This window comes from Bos grunniens, chromosome 11 (genome assembly GCF_055505025.1).
Source record: "Bos grunniens cultivar Pamir isolate PY7600 chromosome 11, Bosgru_T2T1.0, whole genome shotgun sequence".
Taxonomy (NCBI): Eukaryota; Metazoa; Chordata; class Mammalia; order Artiodactyla; family Bovidae; genus Bos; species Bos grunniens.
In genome coordinates, this window is record NC_141175.1 from 57,379,320 (window position 1) to 57,402,536 (window position 23,217).

Here is a 23,217-nt window from a genome sequence, read left to right on the forward strand (position 1 = left end):
TAGTAATAAGCCAGGCACATAGAGATTTGGAGTCTTCTCCAGTGGATCTGACAGTAAAGAATCTGCCTGTAATACAGGAGACTCGGGTTCAATACCTGGGTTGGAAAGATACCCTGGAGAAAGAAGTGGTAATCCACTGCAGTATTCCTGCCTGGAGAATTCCATGGACAGAGGAGCCTGACGGGCTACAGTCTATAGGTCACAAAGATTTGGACACAACTGAGCGACTGACACTTTGACTTTCCAGTGATCTGGAGGGCCTGCTCCACCTGTCTTGATCCCTAAAGAATTACAGGCAGCTGTACGGCCACACCAAGTTCACCGCCTTTCTGAGTCAGGTTTTGTCACCAGGAGACCAGGGAAGAAAGTCTGCCTTCCAGACTTCACCAGGACCTTCCACCTGCTTGAAGTGAAGTGAAAGTGAAAGTCGCTCAGTCATGTCCGACTCTTTGCGACCCCATGGTCTCCTGCACTGCAGGTGGATTCTTTACCAGCTGAACCACAAGGGAAGCCCAAGAACACTGGAGTGGGTAGCCTATCCCTTCTCCAGCAGATCTTCCCAACCCAGGAATCAAACCAAGGTCTTCTGCATTGCAGGCAGATGGATTCTTTACCAACTGAGCTATGATCCACCTGCTTACCCAGCTGGATTCTGCATCATTCTAAAACCTCATCACTGCAAGTAACCCTTGCAAACAAAATAATCAAATATTACCTGAAGTGTATGTGGCACTATAAAACACTGATGACTGTTACTCTGTGCTCACTAACTTGGTCCAACTTTTATAGCTATTTGATTAACCTTAATTGTGTCCCAGTCCTGGTGGCTGAGATGGTAAAGAAACTGCCTGCAATGCAGGAGACCCAGGTTTGATCCCTGGGTCAGGAAGATCCCCTGGAGAAGGCAATGGCTACCCACTCCAGTATTCTTGCCTGGAGAATTCCCTGACCAAAGGAGCCTGGTGGGCTACAGTCCATGGAGTTGCAAAGAGTCGGACACAACTGAGCGACTAACACTTAAATGTGAGATAATCGAATAATAATGCTTGTATTGCAACAGAAAGCAGTGAAGCAGTCCCTGAGGCTATTATCATAGGCTAGAGGCACCTTAGGCTCCCCTTAAGCAGAATAAAAAGTTATTCCTAGTGCCTTGCTGACTCAGTTTGCATTCTAAGCACTCAAGTAGGGAAGCATTAAATTTTCATCTTTGGGTTAGCAGTTGCTGTCCAGCAACAATTACTGAATAGCAAAGATTTCATTACCATTAGAGTGTAAGTCACAGATGTGTATTTACTAATTTCTTCTTTAAAGCATTTTTAAAAAAACCTCTTATGGCCCCTTTGGCTAGATGAGCTATGTGCTTTTTTTCATAACTATATTGCTCACTAAATATCCTACGGAATGGCTAGAACGTCTAGCTAAATTGATGCTATATATTTGAGTATATTTGTGTTTTAGAGTGAAGAATGTCTAAGACAACTCTTCTAGACAGTAAATCCCTGATTATCACAATATAAATAGAAAGTCAAAGAGAAATTATATTTTAAAATTTAAATACTCGCTTTAGAGTCACTTTCAAAAATATGTAGTGAGTATAGAAAACTGAAGCTGTGTTTTTTTTCCCTTTTCAAGTTTTATTCGTCTAAATGACTATCTAATTGAGAATACAATGCATGTCCTAACAGTAAATTCTGCTAGCTCTCTTTTGAATTACCTCACTGACAAATTAAAACGAACACCTTCAGCAGATATCATTCAGAAATGGATTACAGAAGAGAAACCTGAAGTCACTGATAAAAAGGTAAATTCAGATACAATTAAAAAAATTCACTGGGCAACATTCATTGAGAAGTGCTTGCTGTGCTCTATGAATTATGCTATATCTTGTGTACTGGAAAAAGTAGAAGAAATGCTTAGAGGGTTTCACAGTATAAACAGTCTACTATGCACATATGGAATGGAAGAATGAAAACCAGCATATCAGCAAGTATCTAATAGCAGAGAAAACATCCACTGTGCTGAATATTGCAGTCACTCTCACAGGCATTTGCTAAAGGTTCCTCATGTGTTCACTCCATAAATATTCCTTAAGTATTTACTGTGTACCAACCCCTATGCTCAGTGTTGGGTACAGAGTGATGAAAAGCATAGACAGAATACTTGCCCCCAAGAAGCTTATAGTTCAGGGGTCATTGTGAGCATGAACTGGCAGAGAAGCAGATAAAGTGGTATAAATGAAAGAGATAAACAATGGTTTTAGAGCCAAGAAGAAGACACTCATGGGAGCAAACCTTGGTGCTTTCAGTGCATAACCCCTTGGGAGGATGTTGATCTTAGAAACAGAGTAATTTGAGATGTTTGAGATTAAATAGTACAAATGAATAGTAGCAATGCATTCTAGAGAGAAGGCATGTTATCTGTTATCCCAATAAACTTTCCCCTAGTTGATCCTGGATTATGGCGCCATCAGTTCAGTTCAGTTGCTCTGTTGTGTCTGACTCTTTGTGACCCCTTGAACTGCAGCATGCCAGGCTTCCCTGTCCATCACCAACCCATGGAGCTTACTCAAACTCATGTCCATTGAGTCGGTGATGCCATCCAACATTTTATCCTCTGTCGTCCCCTTCTCCTCCTGCCTTCAATCTTTCCCAGCATCAGGTCTTTTCCAATGAGTCAGTTCTTTGTATCAGGTGGCCAAAGTATTGGAGCTTCAGCTTCAGCATTAGTCTTTCCAATGAATATTCAGGACTGATTTCCTTTAGAATTGACTGGTTTGATCTCCTTGCAGCCCAAGGGACTCTCAAGAGTCTTCTCCAACACCACAGTTCAAAAGCATCAAGCATCAATTCTTTGGCGTTCAGCTTTCTTTATGGTCCAACTCTCACAGCCAGTATGAAAAGGCAAAAAGATATGAAATCTTTTAGGTGCCATACCAGGTACCTAAAAATACAGCAAAACATGTTTATCTGGTTTCATCAAGCTTCCTACCTCCATATCTCTATATATCCCCAGGAAACCAACTAAGCAGTTTCAAGGGCTGGTGCTCTTTGTAATAGTTTTCATTTTCTCTAAAAGTTCAGTTTTAATTGCATATGCCTTTTCATTACTTTCCTCCCTTGTTCTTAGTTCCTTTTTTTCTCAATACTATCGCATTTTGAAAGTAACATTTATCTTTCTAATTATAAAAGTAATATATGCTAAGTGCAGAAAATTTGAAAAACACAGAAATACACAAAGAAAAGCATTCTCTACTATACCAAGACATCTATTTCCAAGGGTGAAAAGACAATCATACTTTACTTATGGCTTTATCAGCTGCTTTTTCTACTTTGCAATATATTATGAAAAATCTCCCAAGTCAATTTGTATTTTTTTCTATATAACATTCTCACATAGAAATGTATTATACAATCTTGTAAATAGTTTTCTATTGTTGATCACTTTTCCACTACTCTAAAAATGCTGCAAAGAACATCTTTGTTTATACATTTTCCATACATCTCTGATTTTTTTCCCCTTAGAAGAAATGTCTAGATCTGGAACTGTTGGGTCAAAAATATGTTCACTCACTAAGACTTTTGGAATTGATTCATAAATTCCCAGAAATTTTTGTGTCCGTTTACAACCTTTCTAGCAATGTTCAAGAATGAACTTTTGCTCATGTGAACTCTAGATGTTAGTATTCATTTCAGTCTTTGTCTATCTGATGGATGTAAAGTAGAGTTCAGTTCAGTTGAGTTGACTACTTTAAAATGTTATGTTCTTTAACTACCACCCCTGTACAGGACAGGGGGATAGGTGTTGTGACGAGAAAAACCTGGGTGTCTATTCTGGTCTGCCACTTATGAAGCAGTGTGTCCTGAATGAAATGTTTTACCTTCTCCAGATCCTACTTTCTCATGGGAGTAATAATGATACCTACTAAGACCCACTACATATGGTTGGTATAGAATTTACATGAATACTCAACTCTGTCTGGCAATCAGTAAATACTCGATAAATGTTACTGAATAAAGTATCAAGAGAAAGAGAAAGAGGAGGATGTTGACTGGCATTTCCTTTAAAAATTTTCAAATTATGATCTTGGCCCATTTTTCTATTTAAGTATATTTCTGTTTACTGTCAGTGATCATGTTATTAGTATATATTCCTTTTGACTATTTCAAGTTATTTCTATTTAAATATAATCAACCTTCCATCTGCTATATCCGTTACTGATACATTTTTCCAGTTTGTCATTTGCCTTTCCACTTTGTTGATAGTTTTTTTACAAGAAGAAAAGTTTTACATAATTGCTTAATCTTTCCATATTTGCCTTTATATTTTAATTTCTTTGAAAGACATGCCAACGTTATAAAATCAGCTAATTGTATGAGTTTATGGGCCTTCTGTAATACAGAGAGTTTTTTATTTTAGACTTTGATACTTAATATCTTTATGGCCTCCTTGGTGGCTCAGCAGCGAAGAATCCAACTGCCAATCCAGGAGACTTGGGTTTGATCCCTGAGTCAGGAAGATCCCCTGGAGAAGGGAATGGCAACCCACTCCAGTATTCTTGCCTGGAGAATTCCATGGACAGAGGAGCCTGGCAGGCTACAGTCATTGGGGTCGCAAAGAGTCAGGCACAACTTAATGACTAACCAACAACAACTTATATCTTTATAACACTGCACATGTGCTCATTGCAGGGGGCCCCTGTGTTGGAGAAGCAGGAAGAAGATGAGTCTCTCGTTCCGATGTTTCTCACAGAACTGATTTTGACAGTCCAGTCACTGCTCTTTGAGCCTTCTTTGGAAGATTTTCTGGTATGTGTCTCCTCCCTTAACATCTGTGTATAAATAATGTCTTAGAAAATGAAGCAGTTGTTCTACTGTTAAATGATTAGCAGGTTCACTACTGTCACTTCTCCAAAGGGATCGTAAGAAAAAGAGCATTGGTTCTGTGCACAGCGTGGCTTCTACATAAAAGGTATCTGAAAGTTTAGCACGTTTTCTTTCATTTGAGACAGATTAGGGGCTTGATGGGGTATACTATCAGAAGAATATAGTCTGTATATTAATTTAGAGGACTTCCCTGGTGGCTCAGATGTTAAAGCGTCTGCCTACAATACGGAAGACCTGGGTTAGACCCCTGGGTCGGGCAGATCCACTTCCAGTTTCTCTCAAGTTGTTGTGAAAATTCATCTCTAAGTAGCTATCGGACTGAAGTCCCTGGTTTCCTGAGGGAAGTCAGCTGAGATCCATCCAGTTACATATGTCTGTCTGCTTCTTCAAGACCAGCTGGAGAATGTCCTTTGAGAAGGGTCCAATCTCTCTTTTAAGAACTTTCACTTGATTCAATCAGGTCTACCATGGATCATCACATTCTTTCGTTTTAAAATATGTCTATTTATTTGTGTATGGATTTTTGATTGCGCTGGGTCTTCGTTACTGCATGCAGGCTTTCTCTAGTTGTGGTGGGCAGAGGCTACACTCTAATTGTGGTATGTTTGCTTCCCGTTACCGTGGCTTCTCTTGTTGCAGAGCACAGGCTTTAGGGCTTCCGGGCTTCAATAGTTGCAGCACGCAGGTTCCGTGGTTGCAGCACATGGGCGTAGTTGCCTCATAACATGTAGAATCTTCTCAGACCAGGAATCCAACCAGTATCCCCTGCATTGGCAGGCAGATTCTTAACCACTGGACGATGAGGGAAGTCCCATCACATTCTTGATTAACTCACAGGCAATTATGTCTGCAAAGTCCCTTTGTCTTTCCCTATGATGTAACCTCATCATGACTATGGCATCCATCATGTTCACAGATACTGCCCATACCCAAGAGAAGGAGATTATACAGGGCATGTAAACCAGGGAGGGTGGATTCTGGAAGACATTTTAGAGTTCTGCTTTCCTCCTTCAGGTACAAGCACAGATTAATAGACCAATCAGAGACTATATTTTCTGTCTTTAGCTGGTGTACTGTGGTGCAAAAGCACTAGTAATCAGGATCTCTAGATTCTAGTCTTGGCTTTTCAATTAGTAGGCTCTTTGACCTTAGGGAAACCACTTACCTTTCTGAGGCTCAGTACATGCATCTGTAAAATAAGGAGGCAGGTGAGTTTTAAGGTTGCTTCCTCTTCCAACAATTTTTGATTCCGTAATTTATGAGATCATCAGGCTTGTTTAGGATATTTACAAGGATGAGAAGCCTGCTGAGGTCCCTATAGTTGGACTCTCTCTCAGGAGTTCCCAATAAGAGAGGCACTGCATTTTCATGCCCTTTCCAGGCCAGAATATTCATAGTCTTAACATGGAAGACAGAGTACAGGAGATAACACAAGAAAGCTCTCTCCAACTAGCAGCTGTCTATTCTCCTTAAGTGCCAAGGGATAGGCCTTGAAAACCTCAACACTTAATCTTTCCTGTTGAAGGACCCTACTCCCAACATGAGTGTTAGTCAGTCATTCGTATCCAGCTCTTTGCAACCCCATGGACTGGAGCCTGCCAGGCTCCTCTGTCCATAGAATTCTCCAGGCAAGAATACTGGAGTGGATAGCCTTTCTTGGATCTTCCCAACCCAGGGACTGAACCTGGGTCTCCTGCATTACAGATGGATTCTTTACCACCTGAGCCACCAGGGAAGCCCAACAGGAGTATTTTTAATTCCTAGATAAGTTGTAGGCTAAGCATGTTCATATGTTCACACCACACATAAGATTTTGCTTCATGTAGCCCCAAATTAGCCAATGGCAGTGTAAACAGGACTATCAATCATGAATTTTTTATTTTTTTCTCACTCTTACTTTGGTCATTAGTCTTAGCATTTCAAACATGCATACACACATAGAGCTTCATCTAAAGGAAAAATCATATACTTAAGTCTTGACATCTGACATTGTTCTTGCTTGGATTAACTATGGTCTCCTACTACTTGATCCAAATACTTGATCCAAAAGATTATGCTGTGAAAGTGCTGCACTCAACCTGCCATGAGATGTTACATATGCATTTTAAAATGGGATTTATACACCAGTTTTATCCTGCTCTCTCTTTTTTTTTATAAGCTTTGTAACATTATATTATAAACTTTTCCCATGTCATTCATTAATCAATCTTTGGAGACACCATTTTGAAAAGGTACCTAATTTTCATTTGTATAAATATACTATAACTTAACCATTCTATTTTTGAACACTAAAGTATTTCTCTAATTAGTTTTTACTATAAGTATTGCTTCAGTGAGTGCCGTTCCACATGAATTATTGTTTACATACCTAATTGTTTTCTAAAGATAGATATCTAGAATGGAAATTACTGCTCAAAGAATATGAACTTTTATTGCTTGCTTGCTAGTCTGCCATGTCTGACTCTGCAACCCCATGGACCATAGCCTGCCAGGTTCCTCTGTCCATGGAATTCTCCAGGCAAGAATACTGGAGTGAGTTGCCATGCCCTTCTCCAAGGGATCTTCCTGACCTAGGGATCAAACTTGTGTCTCTTATGTCTCCTGCATTGGCAGACAGGTTCTTTCCCACTAACACCACCTGGCAAGCCCTGCTTCTGCTGCTGATGCTAAGTCGCTTCAGTCATGTCTGACTCTGTGCAACCCCATAGACGGCAGCCCACCAGGCTCCCCCATCCCTGGGATTCTCCAGGCAAGAACACTGGAGTGGGTTGGCAAACCCTAGCCACCCTTTAAACATTCCCTGATATTCTTAGGCCTGTCTTGGCCTTCTTTCCCTTATGACTTTTCTGGGTTTTGTTCATATTTCAAATGAATATAATATATTCATCTTAATGTGTTGGAATTTTTTGCTTATCAGTTTCTCTCTCAATTAGAAAACATAGTTCCTAAATACAGGGGCTGTGTCTTCTGATTTGTCATATACTTAGAGTCAATGTAGTACTTGGTATGGTTGAATGAATTATTCTTATTTATTTTAGTATTTTAGAAAATTCATAAATTTTTATATATATACGCTTATATGTATTTACATTTTTGTTTGTGCTTTTCTCTCTAACAGGATGGTATTTCAGGTGCAATTAATCATTTCCAAAACACTGTGTTATCAGTTCCTAATCTCGTGCCTGATTCATATTTCGATGCTTTTACCAGCCCTTACATTAACAACAAAATGGAAGAAAAAACTTGTGGGTTTGGTCCAAGCTTATCAGCAGTATTTGATGATGATAAGAATTTTCACACAATTATCTTCCAAATAAAGGTATATTTTCTTTTACTAAAGCCATTTTTACAATACTTTAAATTTTTAATTAACTGAGCAACATATTTTCTTCCTGTCTCATCTTTAAATTGAATGCTACTTAATCTCTAGATGGTTAAGAGATTTTTTTAAAGTCCTAGTATATCAGAGCACTGATGATAGGAAAGAGACATAAAGGCACAAGCTATTCAAGATGGCATAACTTCTAGGGGAGAAAATAAGGTAGATACAGGGTGCTCGGGGCTGGTGCACTGGGATGACCCAGAGGGATGGGATGGGGAGGGAGGAGGGAGGGGAGTTCAGGATAGGGAACACATGTAAACCCGTGGTGGATTCATGTCAATGTATGGCAAAACCAATACAATATTGTAAAGTAATTAGCCTCCAAAAAATTAATTAATTTTTTTTAAAAAAAGGAAGAAGAGGCATTATTTGAACATTGAGTGGTGCAGAAGAAATAAAGCAACTGATGAAAAGTTAAGGTCCTGCTAAACAAAAAAGAACCAAAAAATCAGAATATACCTGACTCCCCACAACCAGATGATAAAATAAAGTAATCTGTACATTGCTACACTTACAATGTAAAATGCCTTTGAATTATAAATCTTGTAAATTACTCCAAATCCATGAACTGAATTAATTAAAATATATTAAATACATGAGAAGTTACCATAGGGAAAAATCATAAAAATGAAGATTAAAAAAGCTAATGAATATTCCTTCTCTTCCCCCTCAAAGCCATGAAACAAAAGCTGTACTGTAAACTCAAGTATATAACATCAAACACATATTCAAGCCTGAATATGTGTGAAATAACATATCAAAAATTCAGAATTTAAAATATAAATGGTATTGTTTTAAGACAAAATTATCTCAGAAATGTAGACTAAATTTCATAGTGTCCAAAGGAGAATAAACTGAAACTAAAATTTAAAAGACAGGAAAACAACCAAGAGAATGAAAATAAGCTAGTGTTTCTGCATGTCTTCAGTTGCTCAGTTTTGTACAACTCTTTGCGACCCTATGGACTGTAGCCCACCAGGCTCCTCTGTCTATGGAATGTTCCAGGCAAGAATACTGGAGTGGGTTGCCATTTACTACTCCAGGGGATCTTCCTGACCCAAGGATAGAACCCACATCTCTTGTGTCTTCTTCATTGGCAGGCAGATTCTTTACCACTGTACAAGATATAAGAAAAAAAAATGGTTAGAAAGAAAATAATCAAAATGGAAAACAGGCAAAGAAGAAATAATATACATATAATTAAAGTCTCTGAAGAAGAAAAACAAAACAAGGGGTAGAACAAGCATATAACTATAGTCCAAGAAAAGAAACTGTGAATCTATATACAGAGTACCTTGGAAAATTGACCTAGACCAATTAACTCTGAGATACGTACTCTTGAAACTACTATCTTTCAAAGAAAAAAAAAAATTTCCTCCAGTTCTCAAAGCAAAATAATAACATAACATATGGAACCAGCATCAGGCTTCTCAAAATGACATATAAAGAAAGGTGATGATGGAACAGCACTTTTTAATGAAACTCAAGGGGAAAAAGTGTGATCAAGAATTTTTATCTAGATAAGCCAGTCCTTCAAGTAGCAAGGCCATAGAAAAAGTAGTTTTAGAAAGACAATGTGACCTAGAGAACTTGATGCTGATCTGGAGTTTTTGTGGAACGAAGATGAGTTTCATCCAACCAAGAGATATCTGGTAAAAAGACTGATCTTTCTATTTGTAGATCCACATGTAAGGAGCTTGGAAGTTGCCACTCCATCCTAACAAGTAAAAAGCTGAACACACTGATTGAACAGACTGTTAATGGGTCTGGAAGAGAGGTGAGGGCATAGGGAAAACCACAGCCCTCAAGATTAGAGAGACAGAGTAATATATACTGGAAGTCATGGTTCTGAGAGCAGAGACTCATGGGCAGAAACCTCAGTAAGAACCAGTGCCAGGATGGGAAAACCAGAACTGTAATTGGTACTTTGCTGGAAGCTCAGTGTGAACAACTCAGAGTAAAACACTCCGGGGACCCAGTTATAGGAGACTCCCACAGTATTATGAAATTTACCTGCAGGAGCTCAACCAGGTTCTCACAGTAAATATTAGAAAAAGATCTCCTCATGCTTCCAGCAGGGAGAGGGGAAAAGGAATCATTTGAAATATATCAGAGCACTCTGTTCTTAACAAGGCCTGCCCTTAGAGGAAATTAGTTATCCAGAGTTTAATTTGCTAGTGTATTGTCAGGTCTTTACTGACCTGAGGGAAGGGAAATATACAACTCCAGCCTACTCTAGCCATCCTGTCTCACCTAAGGAGAGATGGGGGAAAAAAAGCAAGAGACATTTATGATACTTACAGTGCAGAGACACTGGCTCATTAAAAGACTGAGACCTAATCAAAGGATGAAGGTAAAATATATCCCCTTCCCTGACACATATCATCCTCTAACTAAGGACCTATTAACAGCCATTCCTTTTACCAAGTATATCATATCCAGTTATCAAAAAAAGTTACAAGGCATATTAAAAAGGGAAAATATTAGAAGACAGAGCAAGTATCAGACCCAGACATGGCAGGGGTATTGGACATATCAGACCGAGAATTTAAAGCAACTATGATTAAATAATCATACAACTATGATTAATAGTCATTGGAGAAGGAAATGGCAACCCATTCCAGTATTCTTGCCTGGAGAATCCCATGGACAGAGGAGCCTGGCAGGCCATGGTCCATGGGGTCACAAAGAGTCGGACACGACTAAAAAGACTGAGCACGCATGCATGATTAATAGAACAACTATGATTAATAGAATGGGAAAGACTAGAGATCTCTTAAAGAAAGTTAGAGATATCAAGGGAACATTTCATGCAAAGAAGGGCACAATAAAGGACAGACATGGAATGGACCTAACAGAAGCAGAAGATATTAAGAATAGGTGGCAACAATACACAGAAGAACTATACAAAAAAGATCTTCATGACCCAGATAACCACGATGGTATGATCACTCACCTAGAGCCAGACATGCTGGAATGGAAAGTGAAGTGGGCCTTAAGAAACATCACTACAAACAAAGCTAGTGGAGGCGACGGAATTCCAGTTGAGCTCTTTCAAATCCTAAAAGATGATGCTGTGAAAGTGCTGCACTCAATATGCCAGCAAATTTGGAAAACTCAGCAGTGGCCACAGGACTGGAAAAGGTCAGTTTTCATTCCAATCCTAAAGAAAGGCAATGCCAAAGTATGCTAAATGACTGCACAATTGCACTCATCTCACACGCTAGTAAAGTAATGCTCAAAATTCTCCAAGCCAGGCTTCAACAGTATGTGAACCATGAACTTCCAGATGTTCAAGCTAGATTTAGAAAAGACAGAGGAACCAGAGGTCAAATGGCCAACATCCGCTGGATCATCAAAAAAGCAAGAGAGCTCCAGAAAAAAAAACATCTATTTCTGCTTTATTGACTATGCCAAAGCCTTTGACTGTGTGGATCACAATAAACTGTGAAAAACTCTGAAAGAGATGGGAATACGAGACCACCTGACCTGCCTTCTGAGAAATCTGTATGCAGGTTAGGAAGCAACAGTTAGAACTGGACATGGAACAACAGACTGGTTCCAAATCAGAAAAGGAGTACATCAAGGCTATATACTGTCCCCCTGCTTATTTAACTTCTATGCAGAGTGAAGTGAAGTGAAGTCGCTCAGTCGTGTCCGACTCTTTGCAACCCCATGGACTGTAGCCTATCAGGCTCCTCTGTCCATGGGATTTTCCAGGCAAGAGTGCCGGAGTGGATTGCCATTTCCTTCTCCAGGGGATCTTCCCGACCCAGAATTGAACCTGGGTCTCCCACATTGCAGGCAGACCCTTTACCATCTGAGCCACCAGGCAGAGTACATCATGAGAAATACGGTCTGGATGAAGCACAAGCTGGAATCAAGATTTCCAGGGAAAATATCAATAACCTCAAATATGCAGATGACACCACCCTTATGGAAGAAAGCAAAGAAGAACTAAAGAACCTCTTGATGAAAGTGAAAGAGGAGAGTGAAAATATTGGCTTAAAACTCAATATAGAGAAAACTAAGATCATGGCATCTGGTCCCATCACCTCATGGCAAACAGATGGGGAGACAATGGAAACAGTGAGAGACTTCATTTTGGGGGGCTCCAAAATCACTGCAGATGGTGACTGCAGCCATGAAATTAAAAGACACTTGCTCCTTGGAAGAAAAGCTATGACCAACCTAGACAGCATATTAAAAAGCAGAGACATTACTTTGCCAACAAAGGTCCATCCAGTCAAAGCTGTGGTTTTTCCAGCTAGAGGAGAAGGGGATGACAGAGGATGAGATAATTGGATGGCATCACTGACTGGATGGATGTGAGTTTGAGCAAGCTCCAGAAGTTGGTGATGGACAGGGAATCCTGACGTGCTGCAGTCCATGGGGTCACAAAGGGTTGGACATGACTGAGTGAACTGAACTGAACTGATGATTAATATGCTGAGGGCTCTAACGGATAAGACACACAGCATGCAAGAACAAATGGGCAATGTAAGACAAAGAATTCAGAGAGACAAAATATGGAGTAGTGTTCAATATTGTAAAGGCAAATGTAACCACAGAAAACAAGACTTGTGGTCCCATGAGTCAGGGCTATAAATCTCTACGGACAAAATAGTACAGGGAACGCAAAAGACAAAGAGATGCAATGAGACATATATGGTACATAAACAGAATTACTGTGAACAGAAGTCTTTAACATGGAGCTTTCATTAGAAGACAGATCAAGTAGGAAAAATGTAAATTAGGATATAGAATTCTTAACTAACATAATCAGTGATAAATAATAAGGAAATAACCATTGAAACAGAAAAAAAACAAGGGATTTTTATCCAAATAAAAATTGGCTTATCTATATAAATATGAAAACCTTGCAGACATTTATCCAAATAAATTTGAAAACTTAGATTAAATGGATAGTATTTTTAGGGAAACATGGGTATCTAAATTAACAGCACTGGAAATAGAAAGCTTGCCAATATCCACAGAAACAGAGGAAGTTATTAAAGAAATACCTTGTAAAAAGCACCAGGCCCAAATGGGTTCACAGGGGAACTCACCAAAGATCATATATTCACAAAATACCATATATAAAGAGATTGACTCACCAAAGGCCATATACTCACAGTGTCACATAAATTGTTCCAGAATACTGAAAATGCCTGGTGGGAAAATCTCCATTTGTAATAGCAACAAAGCAGATAATATATTTAGGAATAAACCTAGTAAGAAATGCTAAAAAATCTATATAAGAATATCTTTTAAGTTTTCTTAAAGGCTTCTGGAAGACACAAACATGGATAAATATTCTTAGATGGAATGACTCAACATAATAAAGGCTTCTGTTCTCCCTAGGTTAATTTATAAATGTAATACAAATGCCAATAAAATAATAATAATAATAAACTTATTGTAAAGCATGTTAGGTTTATCAGATCAGATCAGATCAGTCGCTCAGTCATGTCCGACTCTTTGCGACCCCATGATTCGCAGCATGCCAGGCCTCCCTGTGCATCACCAACTCCCAGAGTTCACTGAGACTCACGTCCATTGAGTCAGTGCCTATAAGGAATAATAGACATCCATGGAAGCTAGGAAAACCCTAAAAAAGAAAAGCTATTTGGGGTACTATTCTAGCCAAGTATTAAATATAAACTCTATAATTAAAAGATTGTCGTATTGGCACATGCATATTTATCAGGCCAGTGAAATGGAATAAAAAGCCCAGAAATACACCTAAGTAACATGAAAATTTATTAACTATGGAGTGATTTCCAGGATATACTGTTAGGTGGAAAAATCAAATTAGACAAGAATATCTATAGTGTGCTACTTTTTATGTCAGAAAATAGGGAGAAGGAAGAGATAAACCAGAAACTAAGGAAATTGGTTCCCTAGAGAAGACAGTGGGAATGGTGTAGACAGGATGGGTTTGGAGTAGAAAAGATGAGAAGAGTCACACATAGTTCTGAGCATACCTTTTAGTATAGTCCAGTATAGTTCTTTAAAAATCGATGTGCTTCCCTAGTGGTAAAGAATACATCTGCCAATGCAGGAGACGTGGGTTCGATCCCTGGCTCAGGAAGATCCCCTAGACAAGGAAACGGCACCCTACTCCAGTATTCTTGCCTGGAAAGTCCCATGGACAGAGGAGCCATGCAGGCTACAATCAATGAGGTCATGAAAGAGTGGGACCTAGCTTAGTGTCTAAACAACAACAGGAAAGCTATGAGAATGAGGAAACAAAATCTTAAAATAGATGCATTAAAAAACAAATGAACTATTCTATATTTCAAATGAATAACCACACTGTGAGGAAGGGGAAAACACTCAAACAAGTAACTTTTAAATACAGTGTTTTCTCATTATCAGAGAAATGCAAATCAAAACCACAATGAGGTACCATTTCACGCCAGTCAGAATGGCTGCTATCCAAAAGTCTACAAGCAATAAATGCTGGGGAGGGTGTGGAGAAAAGGGAACCCTCTTACACTGTTGGTGGGAATGCAAACTAGTACAGCCACTATGGAGAACAGTGTGGAGATTCCTTAAAAACTGGAAATAGAACTGCCATGCTGCTGCTGCTGCTGCTGCTGCTGCGCTGCTTCAGTCGTGTCTGGCTCCGCGAGACCCCATAGACGGCAGCCCAGCAGGCTTCCCCATCCCTGGGATTCTCCAGGCAAGAACACTGGAGTGGGTTTCCATTTCCTTCTCCAATGCATGAAAGTGAAAAATGAAAGTGAAGTTGCTCAGTCGTGTCCTACTCTAGCGACCCCATGAACTGCAGCCTACCAGGCTCCTCCATCCATGGGATTTTCTAGGCAAAAATACTGGAGTGGGGTGCCATTACGACCCAGCAATCCCACTGCTGGGCATACACACTGAGGAAACCAGAATTGAAAGAGACGTGTATCCCAGTGTTCATCACTGCACTGTTTATAATAGCTAGGACATGGAAGCAACCTAGATGTCCATCAGCAGATGAATGGATAAGAAAGCTGTGGTACATATACACAATGGAATATTACTCAGCCATTAAAAAGAATACATTTGAATCAGTTCTAATGAAACTGGATGAAACTGGAACCTATTATACGGAGTGAAGTAAGCCAGAAAGAAAAACACCGATACAGTATACTAACGCATATATATGGAATTTAGAAAGAAGGTAACAATAATCCTGTATGCGAGACAGCAAAAGAGATACAGATGTATTGAACAGTCTTTTGGACTCTGTGGGAGAGGGCGAGGGTCGGAAGATATGGGAGAATGGCATTGAAACATGTAAAATATCATATGTGAAACAAATCGCCAGTCCAGGTTTGATGCAGGATACAGGATGCTCGGGGCTGGTGCACTGGGATGACCCAGAGGGATGGGATAGGGAGGGAAGTGGGAGCAGGGTTCAAGATGGGAAACACATGTATACTCATGGAGGATTCAAGTCAATATATGGCAAAACCAATACAATATTATAAAGTAAAATAAATAAATTAATTTTTAAAAAGTAAATTAATAAATTAAATCAAGGTCTTAAAAATAAATAAATACAGTGTTTTGCTTATATACCCTTAAGCTAAAGATCACTGTAATTATAACAAATGTTAGATTCCAGTTAGTTTGTTTTTCACAGTGGTATTAGTGCATTAGCAATTCTGAAATGACTTTCTGTGTATTCTGTAGTTTAGCAAACAACTAAATATATTGTGGATAATGAAATGAGGTTATCATCCTCAGAAAGGGAAGTACAAATATGGAAGAGAAAAGGCCAGAATGGTGTTATATTGAAAACGGAATTATGAACTCATGATTTTTAATTAATCAGTAGAAAGAGAACTATATATAGGGTTTGGGTATGTATGTATATTTGTGGGGGGTGTGCGCGTGTGCGTGTTTCTTGTTCTGCTCACTGAGATGGTCTGGAAGCAGTGACATCCTAAAAGTGATGAGCACATTGAGTGTCCACACTTTGGTTTCTATGTATCATTCCAAAGCAAAAGATCCTTATCTCTGAAGAAATTGCTTATTCCTAGAACAAGGGAGAAGGCAATGGCACCCCACCCCAGTACTCTTGCCTGGAAAATCCCATGGACGGAGGTGCCTGGTAGGCTGCAGTCCATGGGGTCGCTAAGAGTCAGACACGACTGAGTGACTTCACTTTCGCTTTTCACTTCCATGCATTGGAGAAGGAAATGGCAACCCACTCCAGTGTTCTTGCCTGGAGAATCCCAAGGACAGGGGAGCCTGGTGGGCTGCCATCTATGGAGTCGCACGGAGTCGGACACGACTGAAGCGACTTAGCAGCAGCAGCAGCAGAACAAGGGAAGTACAAGAATAGCCCAGAGCATACTGTTGAACCAAAATATGAGTGAAAGTGAAAGCGTTAATTGCTTAGTCATGTCTGACTCTTTGTGACACCATAGACTGTAGCCTGCCAGGCTCCTCTGTCAATGGAATTTTCCAAGCAAGAATACTGGAATGGGTTGCCATTTACTTTTCCAAGGGATCTTCCCGATCCAGGAATTGAACCAGGGTCTCCTTCACTGCAGGCAGATTCTTTACCATCTAGCCACCAGGAAAGCCCCTCCACCCCGACCCCTACACACGTAAATAAAATGTCTAAGAACTAATGGAGACATGCATAAAAGATTAAAAAGCCAACTTGAAGGGTCTCTCTAGAACAATCTGACCATTAAAATAAGTAATGGTTATAACAGTGTTTGAAAATGAGAATACATAAGCATATTTTATGAGTAAATGAATGAATCAATGGAGTGAGAATGGAAAGCTATTCCTTACAGTAAAATGCCAACTAATAAACGTAGAAGGAAAACCTAAAAAAAGACCACCACTTTATAGCACTTTATCACCACTTCTATAGCAACCATAGAAATAGGTGAGAATCTCCAATGATTACTGAAATGGATATGCAAAGGTATAGTGAGAAAAAGGACTTTTATCTCAAAACATTTCTGCATAAGATATTTATTGATTTAAAGAGAGAAAATAGTACATTTACAGTGACAGACTTCACAGATACCACTTTAGTACGTTAACATCGCTAGTAATGGGACATATCAATATTATGTGCCTTTAAACATGATACATGGAGAACATACATCATTTCTGTCATATTATTGCCAAAGTATAACTGAATGTAAGCATTAAGAAATGTTACACACACACACACGATACTCTTCAAAAAGGTAAAGATCATGAAAGACAAAAATTGAGAAATTGGTCCAGATTAAAGGACACCAAAGATACATGACAAGATACAATACCTGATACTGGATAGGATAGTGGGCCGGGGTGGGGGAAGTTTTTTATTTTGCTATGAAAGACATTATTGGGAGAGATGGCAAAATTTGTATGCTGCTGCTGCTGCTAAGTCGCTTCAGTCGTGTCCAACTCTGTGTGACCCCGTAGACAGCAGCCCACCGGGCTCCCGTCCCTGGGATTCTCTAGGCAAGAACACTGGAGTGGGTTGCCATTTCCTTCTCCAAAGCATGCAAGTGAAAAGTGAAACTGAAGTCGCTCAGTCATGTTTGACTCTTCGCGACCCCGTGGACTGTAGCCTACCAGGCTCCTCCGTCCGTGGGATTTCCCAGGCAAGAGTACTGGAGTAGGTTGCCATTGCCTTCTCCCAAAATTTGTATAAAGGTCTGTAATTAGATAATAGTATTAATATCAATGCTAATTTCCTGATTTAAGTCATTATATTAATATTATGGCAGTTTAAGAAAATATTTTTGTGTTTATTAAATAAACCCTGAAATATTTAGTGTTAGAAATATCTCGTGTCTGAAGCTTTCTTCCAAATGGTTCAGAGTAAAATAATGTATAGAGAGAAAGTCATAAAGCAAATGTGATATATTATTAAAATTTAAGGAATTCAGTGACTGTATATGGAATTCTTTGAACTATTCCATCAACTATGCTGTGAGGTTTTAAAAATCATATTTGAACATGTTGGTGGAGCTTTCCATTTTGGGGTCACCCATTGTGTTTCTGTCTAACACTTGCATGATCATGTACCAGAGACACTATTAAATCTGCTCAAAGGAGATATACTTTGACATGATATCTTCCCTTCAATTTTTAATGTAAAAAAATAAACAGCAGAAACATTCTGGAAGGTTATATACGAAGCTTATTGAAAGGAAATAAATGAACAAATATCTAAATATAGCCATCTAGGGTATGTACTATTGTTTGTAATTAAAATTTCTACCACTACCCACTAAGTATGTAAAGCAAGCGTCTGAGCCACCTACCCTAGCATTGGTGTGTTGGGAATGAGCAATTCCATTGATCATCTCTAGTTTTCCTTGGGGCAAATTGCAGTCATTTGCAAGAAGTCTTAGTAGGAAATATTAAGAGAAGGCAGTGGAGTGTAGCCAGGGACTAATAGGCTAAGATCAACAAGAAACAAGTCCTGACTGCCATTCGAAGGCATTATGATGCCATTGAACTATGATAATGTGTACTGACATGGTATTATAGGAAACGTCTTGTAGGAAAGTGGAGGTTTGCGCCAAGTTTAAGCAAAGTGACGGAAAGTATTTATTAGGGCAAATTCTGAAGACAGTTTGAAATAGGAGACCTGCCAGCATAGAGAATTTAATAATGAGATTAGGCAAGTAATTTTGCATATATGCTAAATGGTTTTGCCTTCACTCAAAAACACTTAAACCAAGATATAAACTTTGCAATTTGGAAAATAAGTAGACATTGTCTCTTGCCATATACCTACTAGTGATGTATAAGTTCACCATGAAGCTAAAAAATTACAAGTTTACTTCTTTTTAATCATAAGAAACAATTCTTTGAAAGTCACATTTAAAGATGTATTTTTTTTTTAAGTTTCATAAGAGAATTTATTAACTGCCCTTTGTCATCAAGGATGGTACCTTTTCTCTCACTTATATATCCCCAGGTCACAGCATAGTGTGCATCTTCATTTTTTAGTTGTATAGAATTAAATTCTGCTCAGGAAAAATATAGTTTTGTTTGTTTTTATTTTATATAATGTTTAGGAAGCCATACAGGCAGCATTTGAATCTGCCCAATTCTATGCAGCTACATTTGAAAAGTTTCAAATATTCTTCAAGGAAAATGAAAGTCTTGATTTACAAGATCTTAAACTTCAAGAACCTGGTAAGTTTTCATTTGTCCTTGCTAATTATATCTAAGAGTCATATCAAGCTTTATCATGGTCTGCTGCTGCTGCTGCTGCTGCTAAGTCGCTTCAGTCATGTCCGACTGTGTCTGACCCCATAGATGGCAGCCCAGCAGGCTCCCCCGTCCCTGGTATTCTCCAGGCAAGAACACTGGAGTGGGTTGCCATTTCCTTCTCCAATGCATGAAAGTGGAAAGTGAAAGTGAAGTTGCTCAGTTGTGTCCTACTCTTCGCGACCCCATGGACTGCAGCCTACCAGGTTCCTTTGTCCATGGGATTTTTATCATGGTCTAGGTTTCTGTTTTGTGGTGTGTGGTGACAGAGATGGTAGCCCAAAAGAGTTGGCCTGACAAAACACAAGAGTTTATTCATTTCTAGATTATTTTCTGTAGAACCACATTTTTCTTTAGTTTTACTGTTATGTTTTATTTCAGAATATTATGGGAAGGAATTCTTCCCCAAGAGCTTATCTTTTAGTATGAAGCTGTGCCAGTGCCAAGGTCATATAGCCTCTATATGGAAAGGAGTTGAAAGGAATGTTTTCCCCTCAGATTCCTTAAAAAATGTTTACATAGGTAACATGTATCTCAGGAATTCATTCTGTCTCAGGAATTCAAGTAATTCTATTTGTACAGCCTTATTGCAACCAGGTAGGTATGGATCGACACCTTAGTCATGAGATTAGAACCATGGAGAAGTTATTTTATTAAACTTATTTTATTGAACCAAAGAAAATAAAATACAATGCCCAAGTGAAATTTCAGGCAAGAAAGTTTCCAAATGATTATGAAAATTAAGTATATAGCATTCATTATTACCATTTAAAAATGTGAAGCATATCATTCATATTCTCTTTTTTGTTTGTTTCATTAATTGATTTCATTCTTTTTTTTTCTCATGCACGAAAATGTTTACTCTGATACTTTGCCTAATGAATGAGCACTATTTTTTTTTCTGTAAATTCTTGTGTTTTTCTTTCAATTCATTATTTTTATTACACTGAAGTATTTTAAAGTAAATTATACATGCCAGTCCCTAAATGAAATACTTCAATATGCATCTTCAAAAAGCATGTCCCTACAGAACCAAAATATTTTCACACCTGAAAAAAAATCTCTAAAATCAACATTTAGACCATATTCAGAATCTGCCAAATAAAGCAGTTTGCAGCTGGTTTGGCCCAGAATCTAATCCAAGAATAGACACTGTATTTACTTTTTATGTCTCTTAAGTTTTCAAAAGTTGAAACAGACCTTTTTTTCCAAAGCACTAACTTGCTCAAGAAACAAAAGTTGGGTTCTACTTAAGAAATTTTAAAAAAAATGAGACAAGTTCATTTCTACCGTTCTTCACCAATACTGTCACACTGAGACTTAGTGTGTGTTGAACTGAAGGAAACTGATCAGTACTATGGTGGCACCATGGTAACAGTAAGCTGTGGAGCCTGGCATTTCAGCATGAAATAGACTAATCCAAATAACCAGTTCTAACCATCTAGATTGTCTACTCACAGCCTTGAGCCAAGACCTCTGAGTCTCCTGTTATCATGTTCCTCATGTTGGATAACTTTACTCCTTCACCAGTTACCTAACTGGATAAGGCCACCAAGCTCCCAGATTGCCCTTCATCTAGTCCTGCCTTGGCTTGTCAATCCTGTCTCAATCTCCAAACCAGGGTATCATAAGTATTAGCCATTTGTTTTCTGGGAATCTGGAGTAGATTGGCCTGGACTCCTAAAAGTTGTTTTCTTCCTCTTTTAGGAACTTTCTGGTACTTTCTAAACCTCTGAACCCAGTTATTTCCCATTAGAATGTAGCTTTGCCCCTTGGATACCATGCCTTGCCTGTTATACCATATTCCCTCAAATTACTATAACACTGCCTATGACATATTGTGCTCAGATGCTCAGTCATGTCCAACTCTTTGTGATTCAATGGACTGTAGCCCTCCAAGTTCTGTCCATGAGATTTCCCAGGCAAGAATTCTAGAGCAGATTGCCATTTCCTCTTCCAGAGGGATCTTCCCCACCCAGGGACTGAACCCGCATCTATTATGTCTCCTGCATCAGCAGGGGAATTCTTTACCACAAGTGCCACCTGGGAAGCCCTAAGATATATTATAGTTTATTATACTTAATAATGGAGAAGGCAATGGCACCCAACTCCAGTACTCTTGCCTGAAAAATCCCATGGATGGACAAGCCTGGTAGGCTGCAGTCCATGGGGTCGCTAAGAGTCGGACACGACTGAGCGACTTCACTTTCACTTTTCACTTTCATGCACTGGAGAAGGAAATGGCAACCCACTCCAGTGTTCTTGCCTGGAGAATCCCAGGGATGGGGGAGCCTGGTGGGCTGCCGTCTATGGGGTCACACAGAGTCGGACACGACTGAAGTGACTTAGCATAGCATACTTAATAAACGTCTGTTTAACCAAACTTTTAGCCAGACTACCCTTTGTTTAGCCCCAGAAGATGATCAGAAGACAGACTCTGGCTTTCTGAAATAATCAGCCATATCTCACCACTAAATTTCTATAAAAGTCAGTGTCTACTAATATTTTCCATACTTGCTAAGCACTTATGATAGGTACTGTGCTGTCTCATCTAATCTATTTTATCTAATCCTCATAATTCTATATAGGCAAGTATTCTCATTTTACAAATAGGTAAGTGGAAATATAGAGATAAGGCAACGTCAAGACTACACAGTGAGTGAGTGGTTTAGAAATTGTTTCCCCTGACTTGAGAGTTTGTTATACAAACCATCCCTCCACCATCTCAAGACAGAACTCTTCTGTTGGCTTTACTCTTTTATTTCCCTTTGAACATGGATAAAAGTCATTTAACTTTGAGTGATCTAAATTTATTTATGTATAAAATGAAAGTATTGGACTAAATTTGTGTCCCCCAAATTGGAATTCCTTGAACCACCATTCTGAAGGATATTACATGATACTATGAAAAAGACTCTGTGTTCAAATAAATTTGGAAAATACTAGACCAAGCAACATTATACAACTTTCCTCACCAGGGGTTTTCTCAGATCATTTGATATCCTAATTTTTTCATTTCTCAAAAATAAACACATCAAAACCTTCTAAAATGAGTAGGACAGATAATTGTCATCCCTTTTTTTGTATCTTGAGGAAGGTGAAGCTCAGAAAGATTAAGTAACTTAGCCAAAGCAACAGGTGGGTTAAAGACTTGGGGCTAAGTCCTCTAAGACTTTGTCTGATGTGTTCTTTATACTGTGTCAAACTGCCCCTTGTGTCCAGAACAGAAGGCGATGGAAACAAAAGCAGGGATCAACATCTTTTTCTCTTAGAGATGGTGGAAGACGGTTAAAGAAGATCAGGAAACAGTAGGGAAAACAGTCTGACTCAAGTGGAGGGACCAACTGGAAATAAAGTTAGCTGAATTTTTAAAGACAAGGAGTTGTTTTGTATTATATGTGTATTAGTAAGAGTTGTTTTTGACCAATAGTATGATTTCAAGATAATCAGACTTCCACTGGTGATTTCCCAATCCAAATAGATTGCTGCTGCTGCTGCTGCTAGGTCGCTGCAGTGGTGTCCGACTCTGTGCGACCCCCTAGACGGCAGAGAAATTGGAGATAGGAAGATTATCAAAATGCAACTGCAGCATTGGCAGACAAAGTTGACAATGACGTTAACTTTGATGTGGGGAGCGGGGTTGGCAGAGGTGTTGGGAAGAGGAATGGAAATAATTTTAGCTATGCCTGATCTCTTGAGTTTCAAACC

The 23,217-nt window shown here is 39.0% G+C and overlaps 1 protein-coding gene across 1 annotated transcript in view; it reads left to right on the plus strand.

Moving 5' to 3' along the window:
• Positions 1 to 23,217, plus strand: part of DNAH6 (dynein axonemal heavy chain 6) — a 271,992-nt gene that overhangs the window by 38,957 nt on the left and 209,818 nt on the right. Inside the window, exons 9-12 of the mRNA XM_086326512.1 lie at positions 1,633 to 1,801; positions 4,689 to 4,805; positions 8,002 to 8,202; positions 19,314 to 19,434. Of these exons, the coding sequence (XP_086182638.1) occupies positions 1,633 to 1,801; positions 4,689 to 4,805; positions 8,002 to 8,202; positions 19,314 to 19,434 (608 nt within the window). The remainder of the gene's footprint in view (positions 1 to 1,632; positions 1,802 to 4,688; positions 4,806 to 8,001; positions 8,203 to 19,313; positions 19,435 to 23,217) is intronic.